This window comes from Dendropsophus ebraccatus, chromosome 6 (genome assembly GCF_027789765.1).
Source record: "Dendropsophus ebraccatus isolate aDenEbr1 chromosome 6, aDenEbr1.pat, whole genome shotgun sequence".
Classification (NCBI taxonomy): domain Eukaryota; kingdom Metazoa; phylum Chordata; class Amphibia; order Anura; family Hylidae; genus Dendropsophus; species Dendropsophus ebraccatus.
The window spans coordinates 25,832,474-25,846,178 of NC_091459.1; the positions used below are offsets into that span (position 1 = coordinate 25,832,474).

A 13,705-nucleotide genomic window follows, 5' to 3' on the forward strand; every position below is an offset into this window, starting at 1 on the left:
AAATAATTGCAAAAGATTTGTGACTATAGTGGTACTTCACATGTTATTTAGGCATGGAATAAGTCTACACAGCTGAATGAGTTAAGTGGGAAAATAAATTTGTAGTTCTTTAAAGTTCTTTCTTATTCTTACACTAACCCTAAGCTGCTTATATAATGTTATCTGTCACCTCTGCACTTGTGATTGCTGAATATGTTCTCAATAAAAAATTATATTCACAAAAAAATCTTATTCTTACATTAAAGGAGCAAACATTTTAAGAAACATAACATGTAACTATTACTACTATACCCTAGATCATCTTATTGTAATCCCATAATCTATTATATTAAGCGAGGTTAGCCTCCTAGTAATTTAATTAGACATGGTGTTAACAGCTAACATCTGTTCTGTATATCTTTTGCAACTTAAGAAAAATAATAATAAAATTAAGCTCATATTTAGTCCCAAAGCTAATGAAAGTAAATATTTGACTAATACTAAGATTACTGATACATAAAAACTAACTAATTTAAAGTAAATATTCGACTAACACTATAGGCGTCATATCAATAAAAGTTAAAGTTTTTAATATATACATATATATCTTATATATCTCAATTTATATATCTTATATATAGATTCAGGTTGGGTTTGCGAACTGTAAAATGGAAAAAAAATAGAAAAAAGTAGAATAGATTTTAAAATTTTTTGTAACCAAACACTGTGTTGAGTTACTGTATGTTCACACAATGTCAAAATAAAAGAGAAAAGGCGTTCGCTTTTTCTATTTAAAAAATTCATCTGTTATTGCCGCGATTTAATTGACTTCAATGCAATACATTGAAGTCAATGGAATGACTCACGTCCAATGCACACAGTGTATAAAATAACGGACGTTGTCTGCGCTGACGTCAAAATAATGATCTTCTCAATTATTTTCGGAAGTGTTTTGCAAACAGTGAACGTTATTTTTTAGTTGTTCACGTAAATGTTTTTTTTTTCATTGTTCTTTCACCGTTGTTACTTTTAAATTTAACGGATTTTTTAATTAAAGACACACCCAAAGGCCAATTAGTCCACTTACACTAGAATAATGTACTAACAGCCGTCATTGCACCGACTGGTGGCCAAACAGCGAAATGACAAATGTCATTTTAAACAAAGAGGAAAATACATTGTGTGAACATAGCCTTCTAGAAAAGTACATGGAAAAGCTGCCATCAGTGAACATACTGGGGGCGATTTATCAAAGATGGAGGAAAGTAAAACTGGCTCAGTTGCCCCTAGCAACCAATCAGATTCCACCTTTCATTCCTCACAGACTCTTTGGAAAATGAAAAGTGGAATCTGATTGGTTGCTAGGGGCAACTGGGCCAGTTTCACTTTACATCATGTTTGATAAATCCCCCTCACTATGTATAAAAGGGCCAGAATAACAAAGTTGGCATTAATAAACAAATAAAAAATATAGATATTGACAAATTGCTAAAACAATCCAAACCAGGTCAATCTAATGTGAAGTTAAATAAATATACAGTATATATATATATATATATATATATATATATATATAGAAAAATAATTTTTCAGTGCTTTCTAATAAATAGCTTCAAAGAACATAACAAAAAGCAAAGAAATTTAAAACAACCAAATTTTGCTTCAGCACTTTACAATTGTTTTATACAAGATAGTCTTTATTTGTCCACTGACAGAGACATAAGCATATGATGTCCCATCCCTACCGTGCATTGCCACATAACACAAAACATAACACCATATGGCTGTCCTCTACTTCAGCATGACTTTAGTCATTGCTCAGAAATAACCAACAGGGATCCCAGTTGTTAGTCATAAATCCTCCTAGATCAGTATTAGGAGTCACTGAGTTTTGTGTCACCCTTTGACATGATGGTGGTAATTTCTGAACTGTAACATGATGCTTCAAGAAATCCTGTCAGCTTTCTCTTAGAAGAAATGAGAAGACCAAACATAAAGGCCGCGTTAAGTCATCTTCATTAATGTAAAATCTCAAATCAATCAATAATATTGATGTATGCCAACTGAAAAGGTAAAGTATGTAGAAGGCCAGATAGGGATACAAGCGGGAGTGTGATGCTATCCATTTAACACCTTTCATTTCTTAGTCTTGCATTGAGTGACTGGGGACGACTTCTATTTCTTTCTTCTATAATAGCTGCAGTTTAACTATTAGCCTAAGTTCACACGCCGATTTGCAACAACGGCTGTGATTAATAGAAACTTTATGTTACACTCTAGTGAACGGAATCCTGCCCTAAATGTATACACATAGGACGACATGTATCATTACAAAAATGCGTATTTTTCGGCGGAAATGGGCGATTTGCGAATATTTTATTCGCAAAACGGCCATTTGTGAATAAAATATTCGCAAATCGCCCCTTTCCACCGGGTACGCCGGGGGGGCGGGGAGGGGGTGTTGAGGGGGCGGAACTGGGGGCACGGACTCAGAGTCCGCAGGATTTATCATTTTTTACACCTAAAGATACGCCGAAAACCTACTCCACCTTTTAGGTGGCATAGGTTTTCGGCTGTGCGCACCGACGCGCACGGGATTTATGTAGAGGCAGTCCGCCTCTACATAAATCTCCGTAGCACCGGAGATGCAGGGACATTTATAAGTCTGGCGTAAAAAACGCCGGACTTCATAAATGTCCCCTATAGTATACACTCCGTCTGGGATTCCTAGCGGCCGCAGGAGAAATTGACATGGATGTTTTCTGCAGCTGCTATTCATTGAATAGCAGCCACACATAACTGTCAGTTCACACAATGGAAAGTGTGGCTCTAGCCGCACTTTCCATTGTATGCTATGGTGAATTGGGATGCAGGTGCACACGGGGATGCACTCACATCCTAAGGCTGGGTTCACACTACTTATATTTCAGTCAGTATATTTCAGTCAGTATTGCAACCAAAACCAGGAGTGGATTAAAAACACAGAAAGGATCTGTTCTGACTGAAATATACTGACTGAAATATACATATACTGACTGAAATATACGTAGTATGAACTCAGCCTAATTCAGCACAAATTAAGTTTATTCGGCCGGTACTGCAGTACTGGCCATGATGATCTTCACTGACACCGGCCGTTCTGTGACATGGCCAGGTCACAGAATGGCCTGTGTCTTACTGCGTGTGAACCCGGCATTAAAGTAGACATCGGAAGGAAACTGAATTTCCTAGATGTTAAAGTAATACGAGGATAACCCTATCTGTATACCTTAGTAGGCCCATGGACATTATAGAATTTGATCCCCATCGAGTTCCAACTACAACCCTACTGTGTTGATCCAGAGAAAGGCAAAACTCTCATGAGGCAGATGCCTCGGGACCTCAGCCGGAAGGTATCTCCCCCTAAGTTATGATGATGTCATTACTCGGGGGAAAATGCCTTACTGGATGCCCCATCAGCCAATCAGTGACTTCAGTGGTGTCACTGGCTGGCTGAGCAGGGCATCCATTAACTGGGTCGTGAACTAGAAGAGCTAAGAGCTGGAGAATGTCAATAGGTGCCCTGGAGCAGGACGTGGTGCAGTGCGGGTATGGGGACCGGTACATATGCATTTTTTATTATGTTCCCCCTGCCCAAACTGAATTTTTTTGCCCCGCTGAACTTTTCCTTTAATGAGTCCACCATTACATTTCTCCCAATTTATTTTGAAACACATCATGTGATCCTTGACAGCAGATGCAAGTTTCCCAGCAATAACAGCTGATCATAGAGGGGTTACAGTGTAAAAAGTGAGGCTCTACAGCACATCAGTCCATTTACTTCATGAACACTTTTTTGTTCCAAAAAATTGTGAAAAACACTTTCTTTGCTCCACTTTACTGCAAAGTAGTTGCCATTAGCAACCAACCACATTCCAACTTGTGAACCTAATGAAGACACTTTGCCTTCGAAACATATTGTTCCTTTTAAAGGGACCATTCTTTTACCAATAGATATTTGGAAAGTTACATTAGTTCCTTGTTTACTTCTATTGCCCTTAAAGGGATATTCCACTCAAACATGTCTTTTAACGTGTTGCTGCCCGTGGTGAGTCTGACAATTCCTTCCATACTTATTATTATCTATTCAGTCCCCTTCCCTCAGTTCTGAGCTGCTGCTCTCTACTGAAGACACAAAAAGCTGTGTGTGAGCTTTTCTCTCCATCTCTCGCTCCTCCCCCCTCCCGTCTGAGTGTTTGAGTGGAATACCCCTTTAATTTATTCAGGCAAGACTCACATATGTCAACACCAGCAGTATGCCCAGATTTTCTAGATCCAAAAAGACTTAGGGCACCAAGCCTCCCAAAAAGTATCTTTATTCTGGGCCCTTACCTCACAGCTTCAGTCCGACCCACTCTCCAGCGACAACACCATCTTCAGGCCAGCATTAGCTGTCAATTATTCAGGAGGTAGGGGAAGCAGCCTAAAGATACAATGGCGGCCAAAGAACGTGACTGGGCTGAGGCTGTGTGGGGCAGGCGCTGACAGTGTCACAGACACACCTCTGTGACTCTCGGCATAAAGATGCTTTTTATTGAAGACAACGGATCACAGAGTATTACATCTGGAAACTGATAGCATGGACATGAGCATATCCGTGCTGCCAGTTTCCCTTTCCTTTCCATATAACTCAGATGCTCTGTGCCCCTTATTAGTGTATTAGTGTAGTTGCACATCTTTGTACCTTTTCCAGATCTAAGGCCTCCTTTCTATGGGAGCTGAAGCCAATGGTAATTTTTTTTTTTTTTTTGGGGGGGGGGGGGGCGGAATATATTCACGCACAGCAAAATAAAAGCTAAGTATGGCCGTAATTTTGAGTGAAAATAAAACATTGTGTGAACAGATGAAAATACTGCCATATTGTGCAACAGCAGGTAGTAAGTAATGAGTATGTTCATCATTCTATTTGGTGTGTGCACTGCTGTTAAAGTGTATTTAATAATGCTTAATTAGCAGTATTTAGCCACAAATATTGATATTTTTTCAGCAAATCCGTCAAAATTTAAACGAAAATATTGATATGTTACAGCAAAATTGCTAATTTGTTGCAAATATTGCTAGCTATAGGTAATTAAATGCACATTTAACACTATGGGGGAGATTTATGTAAAGTAGAATTGGCTCAGTTGCCCCTAGCAACCAATCAGATTCAATCTTTCATTTTCTAAAGAGTCTGTGAGGAATGAAAGGTGGAATCTGATTGGTTGCTAGGGGCAAATGAGCCAGTTTCACTTTACACCACGTTTGATAAATCGTACCCTATGTGTGAGCACAGCCTAAGGGAGCGCATTATTATATAGAAAATATGGCCATATTTTTACCTCAAAATGACAACAGGCATTAACACATAGCAATCCCAATTGATGAGGTATTATGTTGGTGTACTTCTCCTGGTACAACTTAAACACAATCAGCAAACTACTTGTATTCAGCACAAGTGATTTGATTAAGACTTCTGATGGGATCAACTTGGCATTACCACCATTGGGCATATGATTTATCTTCCTCTAACTACTGTCCATCCATACAGCTAGATCGTTCAGTGAACATGACATAGGCACTTTATGACTTTACTCATTTTGGAATATTTCCAAAGAAATATTGTTTTTTTAATTTTTGTTTTCTATCCAACTGTGCTCACTTCTCAGGGCACAGTTTATTGGGAAAAAAAATCTATTCTGTAGTCACTTCTCCACGACTGCCACTGTCTCTGAGTTGGTCCCCACTGTGAAGCATTCCTTGTAATAAGGCTGACACAAGGACCTTCCTTCTAAGCTAATCAGTGGTGGCAGTGGTGTGCCCCCTCAGCCACTGATTGGCTGAGAGGGAAGGTCCTTGTCCTAATACAAGGAATTGCTTTGCAGAGGGGACCAATGCATTGACAGCAGTACTTCACCAGGTGGCGGGGGGTTAACGGGGCTGGCTGGTGACAAACTCGCAGCGGGATTTTCATCCTGCTGCGAGTTTGTCTGCCCATAGGGTGTACATGGCAGGGATCCGCAGCGGATCTTGCCGCGAATTTGCATGCGAGAAATCCGCTGTGGATCCGTTAATTGTGAACGTACCCTAAATGGGGTTGAACATGATTTGCAATAACATGTCTGCTCGCTTCAAAAAAAAAAAAAAAAGCACACCTGTCTGTGGCTGTGGTGTTGTACTGTAGCCTGTAAGTACATTGACATTGACATTAATTGAACTGATCTGCAATCCCAGAGATAACCCATAGGCTGTGTTCACACAATGTGAAAAATAGAGAAAAGGCGTCCGCTTTTGCAATTTAAAATAACGTCGGTTTTTACCATGATTTAATTGACTGGAATGGCAATGCATTAAAGTCAATGGAAAGACAGACGTTCAATGCACACAATTGGACGTTATTGTCGCGGACGTTAAAATAATGTTCCTGTGCATTATTTTCGGACGTCTTTTTGCAAACAGCGGATGTTTTTTATTAGCTGTTCACACACAGTTTTTATTTTGTTATTGTTCTTTCTCCGTTTTTACCAATAAATTTAATGGACCTTTCAATTAAGCCGCACCCAAAGGTCAATTAGTAACCCCAAACTAGAATAATGTACCAGCAGCCATCTTTGCACTAAGGGGAGGCCAGTTACCTAAATGACACAGTTATTTTAGACTTAAAATGACTGACGTCATTTTAAACGGAGCAGAAAAAAAACATTGTGTGAACATAGCCAGAGTTCACAAAACGTCAAAAATTGAGAAAAGGCGCCCTGTTGTTTGAACATAGCCATAGACAGAAAGAAGCCATGTTTGTCTTATCTTGGAAACCGCTTTAAAGATACCAATTCATGACTCTATAGGCATATTCAATACTTAGTTGGTCTAAAGTTATTATTGCATGGCCGAGTAAACCAGTGGAAAACAGTAACCATAAAAAAACAGTAGTCCAGTTTGCTAATGGCTGTGAGTTCAGCCAAAACAGGCCACAGCATCAGACTTCAGTATATTTTTTTATTTCAATTTACAATGTTATTTAGTCAAGTTCCCATAAAGGTTGCCAAACAAAATTAATGAGAATAAAATAATATACGAGTAATCACTACTAGCACTGTTAAAATTGGTGTTTATAACAATTTCCATACTACAAAAGTATAATAAAAGTATCCGAGAATATGAACCAAAAAGTATAAAATTATCCGAGAATATGAACCCAAAAGTATAAAATTATCTGAGAGTATGAACCAATTCATACATCATGTTTCCTCCATATTTAAGCTTGTATACCAACAACCTGATATTTTTTCTACATACTAAACACATACTACACAAACATACTAAAGACATACACAGCAGACTTCCCTGCTCTCCATGTAATGTTTCCCCACAAGACCAGTTAAAAACAAACCAGTTAGTGCTTAGATCAAGGCATTCTGACTACCACGACCCCCTCCAAAAATAGATGCACCTACATACAGTAAAAACCTATATTAGGTCTCTCCATGTGCTTCCATATGGTGCATCTGCATAGCTCCATATTATAGAGGTATTTTACCCTAGAAGCAACATATGCCATGAGAAAACATGCACATCTACACTTTCTATGGGTGCTGTAATAGTGCTATGTACTAATAAGAGTCTATATACTCCTGCAATACAGTTACAAGTAACAAGAATAGACTATTGCACATGTACTGTACAAGAATAGACTATTGCACTATTGCACAGAACCTGAAGCACCCGGGACCCAGTGCAAAATTGACAGATGAGTTCCTCAACTACTGTGCACCATTTATAGTGCAGGTCTCCACATATATGGCAGAAGGCAGTGTCGGACTTGGGTATCTAGGGCCCACCAGAGGAAATGATCCTGGGGGCCCACCTATGAAGAACCAGTGAGAAATGACATGTCCGGCAGTGTTAGTGCGGGTTCTAAAGCTGGGGTCCTCTAATGGGCCAGTCTGACAGTGGCAGAAGGACCATTGGGCCTCACCACACTACTAGTATGTAGTTGATTAGTACAATCTGTCATGATCAGATGTTTTCAGAAAAATTGTTCAGAAAAAAAGTTATGTGAATGTGCCCCAAAATTTCTAAAATTTTACTTAATATTAAATCCATATTACACAATCTATCAAATTCAGTATGGGCCTCCTTTATCAACTAACCCAAAAAATAGCGGTGTTGCCTGTAGCCACCAATCACGACCAAGCTTTCATTTTGCAAGAATAAGAAATACAAGCTGTTCTGTGATACATATGCACTGAATTTTCACAGAGTAAGGCTAGGTTCACACACAGTATTTTGGTCCTCATATTGCAACCAAAACCAGGAGTTGATTGAAAACACAGAAAGGCTATGTTCACACTGTTGAAATTTAGTGGTTGGCTGTCATATTCTGACGAATAATGGCCGTTATTTCATAACAACGGCCGATGTTTTAAAATAACGCCCATTATTTGCCATTAAATGACCGCCATCCACTAAGTTTCAACAGTGTGAGAAAATTCTGTGAAGCCTTTCTGTGTTTTCAATCAACTCCTGGTTTTGGTTGCAATATAAGGACCAAAATACTGAGCAAATATACTGTGTGTGAACATAGCCTTAGGCCTCAATCACACGTCCGCAAAAAGTGTCCCGTATTTGCGGATCTGCAATCGCTGGCAATGACAGAATAAATTATTTTCAATGGGGCCATTCACACGTCTGCATTTTTTGTCTACGCATTTGCGTTCCACAAAGAAAAAAAAATAGGACATGTTGTAGTGTGGAGAAATTGCAGCACATTTCCCTATAGGAATCTATTAGAGCCTCCACCATGCACAAACTGTCTGCAAACCGTCCGCAAACTCTCTGCAAACCCTCCGCAAAAAAAAATGCTGAACACAACACAACTAGTTGAAAACACTGTACAATTTCTGGGTATCGTCAAAAAAAAAAAAACACGGCTGCTACGGATGTGCACTATAGATGGTTCTTAGCAGATTGCGGATGCCAAATTGCGGACACAAATTTCAGTCAGCAAAAATATACTGATGTGTGAATGAGGCCTTATTCTACAGTAGGAAAGTGCTTCCTAACTAGAAAGAATAAATGTAATAAATTTAAATGTTTTATATATATATATATATATATATATATATATATATATATATATATACTACATGATAGAAGCAGGTCATAGTATCAAGAGCCAGAATAGAATGCTTTGTCTCAGATTGTAAACAGATACCCATTAGTTCTCTTGTTGGCAAATCCAGTAAATGCATCTTGGATTCATTTACGCAGTTATAAAAAATAATCCCAAAGAGCATTTAAATGTGTATTTATATTTTCCTAAACTCTTTTATGGAATCTTGTAATTTCTTGCCATGCAGAAAATAAAATAATGCATGAAATGTGGAAAATTTGCTTCTTTTTTTTTTTTATTATAAGCACTGGTTAGCCTCTAATAATTTTTAAAGCCATTTTCCAACCAGCTAGCACAGTGTTTTCCCCATTACTTCTCCACCATCTATAATACTCTATGTAGAATTGCCCTGAACTTCATCGTGTGTATAAAATACAGGGGAAATTTATCAAGGGCTTTGCGCCTATTTTTAAGTGAATAATTAAATTTTTTTTTTTTTACCCATTTTTGCTTTAAGTTCTATTTATGAACCAGTATTCGACAGGTGAATATTTTTTAGATCCACCTTTTTAAAATCTGCCTGTTTGGAGTATTTACCAAAAAGTTTGCATAAGCCAGGATTAGTGTCCAATTTATCATTTGCAACTTTAAAAAAAAATCGCACAAACAGGTGCAGGCCTACGTCTGGTCAGTATGCAATTTTTGCTTTTTGCAACTCTTTTTTGCCACTTTATACTTAGATACATTCACTATGGCAGTGCTACATTGTAATAAGATACTGATACAAGATATTGGAACAAAATATACACCAATCCCCATTAGGCTATGTTCACACAACGTTTTTTCAGCTCTGTTTAAAATTACGTCCGTTATTTTGAGTCTAAAATAACGGACGTCATTTAGCTGCCTTGCCTCCCCTTAGTGCAATGACTGGTGTTTGTACATCATTCTAGTTTGGGGATACTCATTGGCCTTTCGGTGTGTGTCTTAAACGAAAAGTCCATCGAATTTAACAGTAAAAACAAAGAAAGAATGGTGACAAAAGAAAAACTGTGTGTGAACAACTAATAAAAAACGTCCGCTGTTTGCAAAAGACGTCCGACAATAATGATCACGTTAATTATTTTGACGCCCACGGCAAAAATGTCCGTCATTCAATACATTGTGTGCATTAGACGTCCGTCTTCCCATTGACTTCAATGCAGTTAAATCTCTGCCAAAATGGACGTCTTTTTAAATATGAAAATTGGCCGCCTTTATAATATTTTTGACGTTGTGTGAACATAGCCTTAGAAGAGTCTCACACATTAGACTCCTTAGTAAATGTCCCTCTTAGTTCTGTTCTACAGAAAAACAATACATTGATCTTTTGATATTGATACTCACATGGCCTTGGTCATCCAGCTCATTATTGGTGAGTTTTAATTTATCAAAACTAATAACTTGTCTCATCCAGGTCTCTCCAGAAGCCGGGGAATCTGGGTGGATATAAACTCGTGGGGGAACAGGGGAGTCTGCATTGCCTGCAACCATCCATTTGGAGCTGTGGTAAACATAGCTGGAGGAGTATAGAAGGAGATTGGTTATAGCAGGAGGCCATTGTAACTGCACCAAATAATACAGTCTTCACCATTACATTGTCAATTACATTTTTCAGGGAAAGCCATATTCAACACACAACATCCATCAACTTCAAATGCTCAAGGTCACTTTTACATGGTGTTTGAGAGATGTGCTCTATAGTAGGTCTTTTTAGATCAAAAGGAGGATCACATCAGGGCACAGGGGGGATGTTTCCCTAAGAAAACATGACAGAATGTTCTCCCTCTCCATTGCACTATAGTCAGGTCAGGATGTGCCAGAGCCTGGAAGCCAGACTGCATGTTAGTATGGATTTTAGTTCTGCAAGCCTATAAAATATCCATGCAGAATGGGTTAAACACCTGGTGCACTTTTGGCACTGCTGTCCTGTAGGTACATAATTGATTTCAGTAGAAAAGTATAGGTATTTCTATTATTTATTTATTTATTATTATTTTTTTATTATTTTTTTATTGGAGTTTTTTGGTGTATTAATTATTTAAAAAATATTTATTATTTATTAATTTTTTTATTATTTTTTTTTCCGCAAAATGAGTAATGGTGGAACAGATGCAGATTGGTTTAAACTGACAAACTCATATAATAATAGTTTGATTTTTAGAGAAAGGAGACATCTTTCATGGCACTTTTTTTTCCTTTTTGATTTTTTTTTTTTTTGCTTCAAAAACACTAAGATTTAGGGTGATAAAAAAAACATACTTTAAAGTGGTATTAATCTATTACCATTTAAAATGGTGGTTTGGATCCACTTAAGGCAAATACATCAAAAACTCATTACAAGTAGTGCAGGAATCCAGCCTTATACCCTAATAGGTCTGGAAAGATGCATATATTAATATAAACTGAACATTTTATAATATAAATCAACAACTCTATAAGGAGGGTACATTTTAGCCCTAATATATATATATATATATATATATCTTTGTTGGTTGGCTTCCACTTTGTAAACAATATGAGGAAAGTGGGGAGGAAGGCTTTCACATTATTGATTGATTATTATTATATCAAGTAAATAACCTCTTATATACATGGCCATACACATAACAGTGCACACATAGCTATTATATAGTTGCTGGGTGTACTGTGTCCTGCAAATACATAATTGGGAAAATCTGGAACCTCCTATAATACAACATGGATGTATATCTTACATGGATTCTGTCCCCATGTGATGTAAAACTAATTAAAAAAAATGTTTAAAATAAAACAAATATTATATCTGGAGAAAAAAGTCTGTATATTGTTAGATTCTAAGTCGTTCAAAAAGTAATATATGTAGATCACACCTGCTGCAGCATCATTTTGGCATTTTAATGCAGAAAATAGTAACTCTCTTTTCCTTAATATAATAAACATCAAATAATGTGGTATGGCATTTGCATTATTTGATATTATGGAATATCTATCTGCCCTCTATCATTCTTCCATCTGTCAGCTATATAGTCCTGACATATTGTGCAGTACTGGTCACCATTCACCACCAGTCCATGTCACTACTGGGACATATTATTGCCGTCAACTAGAACTTTGTGTAACACAGAGGTGTCTATATAAAGAATGTATCTATGTACTGATCCATTTCATATCTATCCATTATCTATCTCCTATCTATCTATCTATCTGTCTATCTATCTATCTATCTCATATCTATCTATCTATCTATCTATCTATCTCTCTATCTATCTCATATCTATCTATCTATCTCATATCTATCTATCTATCTATCTATCTATCTATCCTCTATCTATCTATCTATCTATCTATCTATCTCATATCTATCTATCTATCTCATATCTATCTATCTATCTATCTATCTATCCTCTATCTATCTATCTATCCTCTATCTATCTATCTATCTATCTATCTATCTCCTATCTATCTATCTATCTATCTATCTATCTATCTATCTATCTCATATCTATCTATCTATCTATCTATCTATCCTCTATCTATCTATCTATCTATCTATCTATCTATCTATCTATCTCCTATCTATTTATCTATCTATCTATCTCCTATCTATCTATCTATGTCCTATCTATCTATCTATCTATCCATCTGTCACATCTTTCTGTCCATCTCCCATTCATCTTTATATTCGTGTTATTTGTACTGATATTTCCCATAGTACTGTACAGAGAGTCTAACAATCCACATTATTCCCTGCCCCCCCCCCCCCCCCCCCCTCGAAAGTATATATACATACTTGTGGGATCATCTATAATTTATGTTGCAATCTATCTACTTATCTATCCTCTATCTATCTATCTATCTATCTCCTATCTATCTATCTATCTATCTATCTTCTATCTATCTATCTCCTATTTATCTATCTATCTATCTCCTATCTATCTATCTATCTATCTATCTATCTCCTATCTATCTATCTATCTCCTATCTATCTATCTATCTATCTATCTATCTATCTATCTATCTCCTATTTATCTATCTATCTATCTCCTATCTATCTATCTATCTATCTCCTATTTATCTATCTATCTATCTCCTATCTATCTATCTATCTCCTATCTATCTATCTATCTATCTATCTATCTCCTATCTATCTATCTATCTATCTATCTATCTCCTATTTATCTATCTATCTATCTATCTATCTATTTATCTATCTATCTCCTATCTATCTATCTATCTATCTATCTATCTATCGCCTATCTATCTATTTATCAATCTATCTACTTATCTATCATCTATCTATCTATTTCCTATCTATCTATTTTATCTATCATCTATCGATCTATCTATCTACTTATCTATCATCTATCTATTCTATCTCTCTCTCTCTCTCTCTCTCTTTATCTATCTATCTATCTCCTATCTATCTATCTATATATCTATCTATCTACTTATCTATCATCTATATATTCTATCTATCTATCTATTCTATCTATCTATCTATTCTATCTATCTATCTATCTATCTATCTATCTATCTATCTATCTATCCATCGATTATCTATCTATCTATAACCAT

General features: G+C 36.7%; 1 protein-coding gene across 1 annotated transcript in view; it reads right to left on the reverse strand.

Moving 5' to 3' along the window:
• Positions 1-13,705, reverse strand: part of TBX18 (T-box transcription factor 18) — a 36,322-nt gene that overhangs the window by 18,107 nt on the left and 4,510 nt on the right. Inside the window, exon 4 of the mRNA XM_069973539.1 lies at positions 10,496-10,667. Coding sequence (XP_069829640.1) covers positions 10,496-10,667 — 172 coding nt within the window. The remainder of the gene's footprint in view (positions 1-10,495; positions 10,668-13,705) is intronic.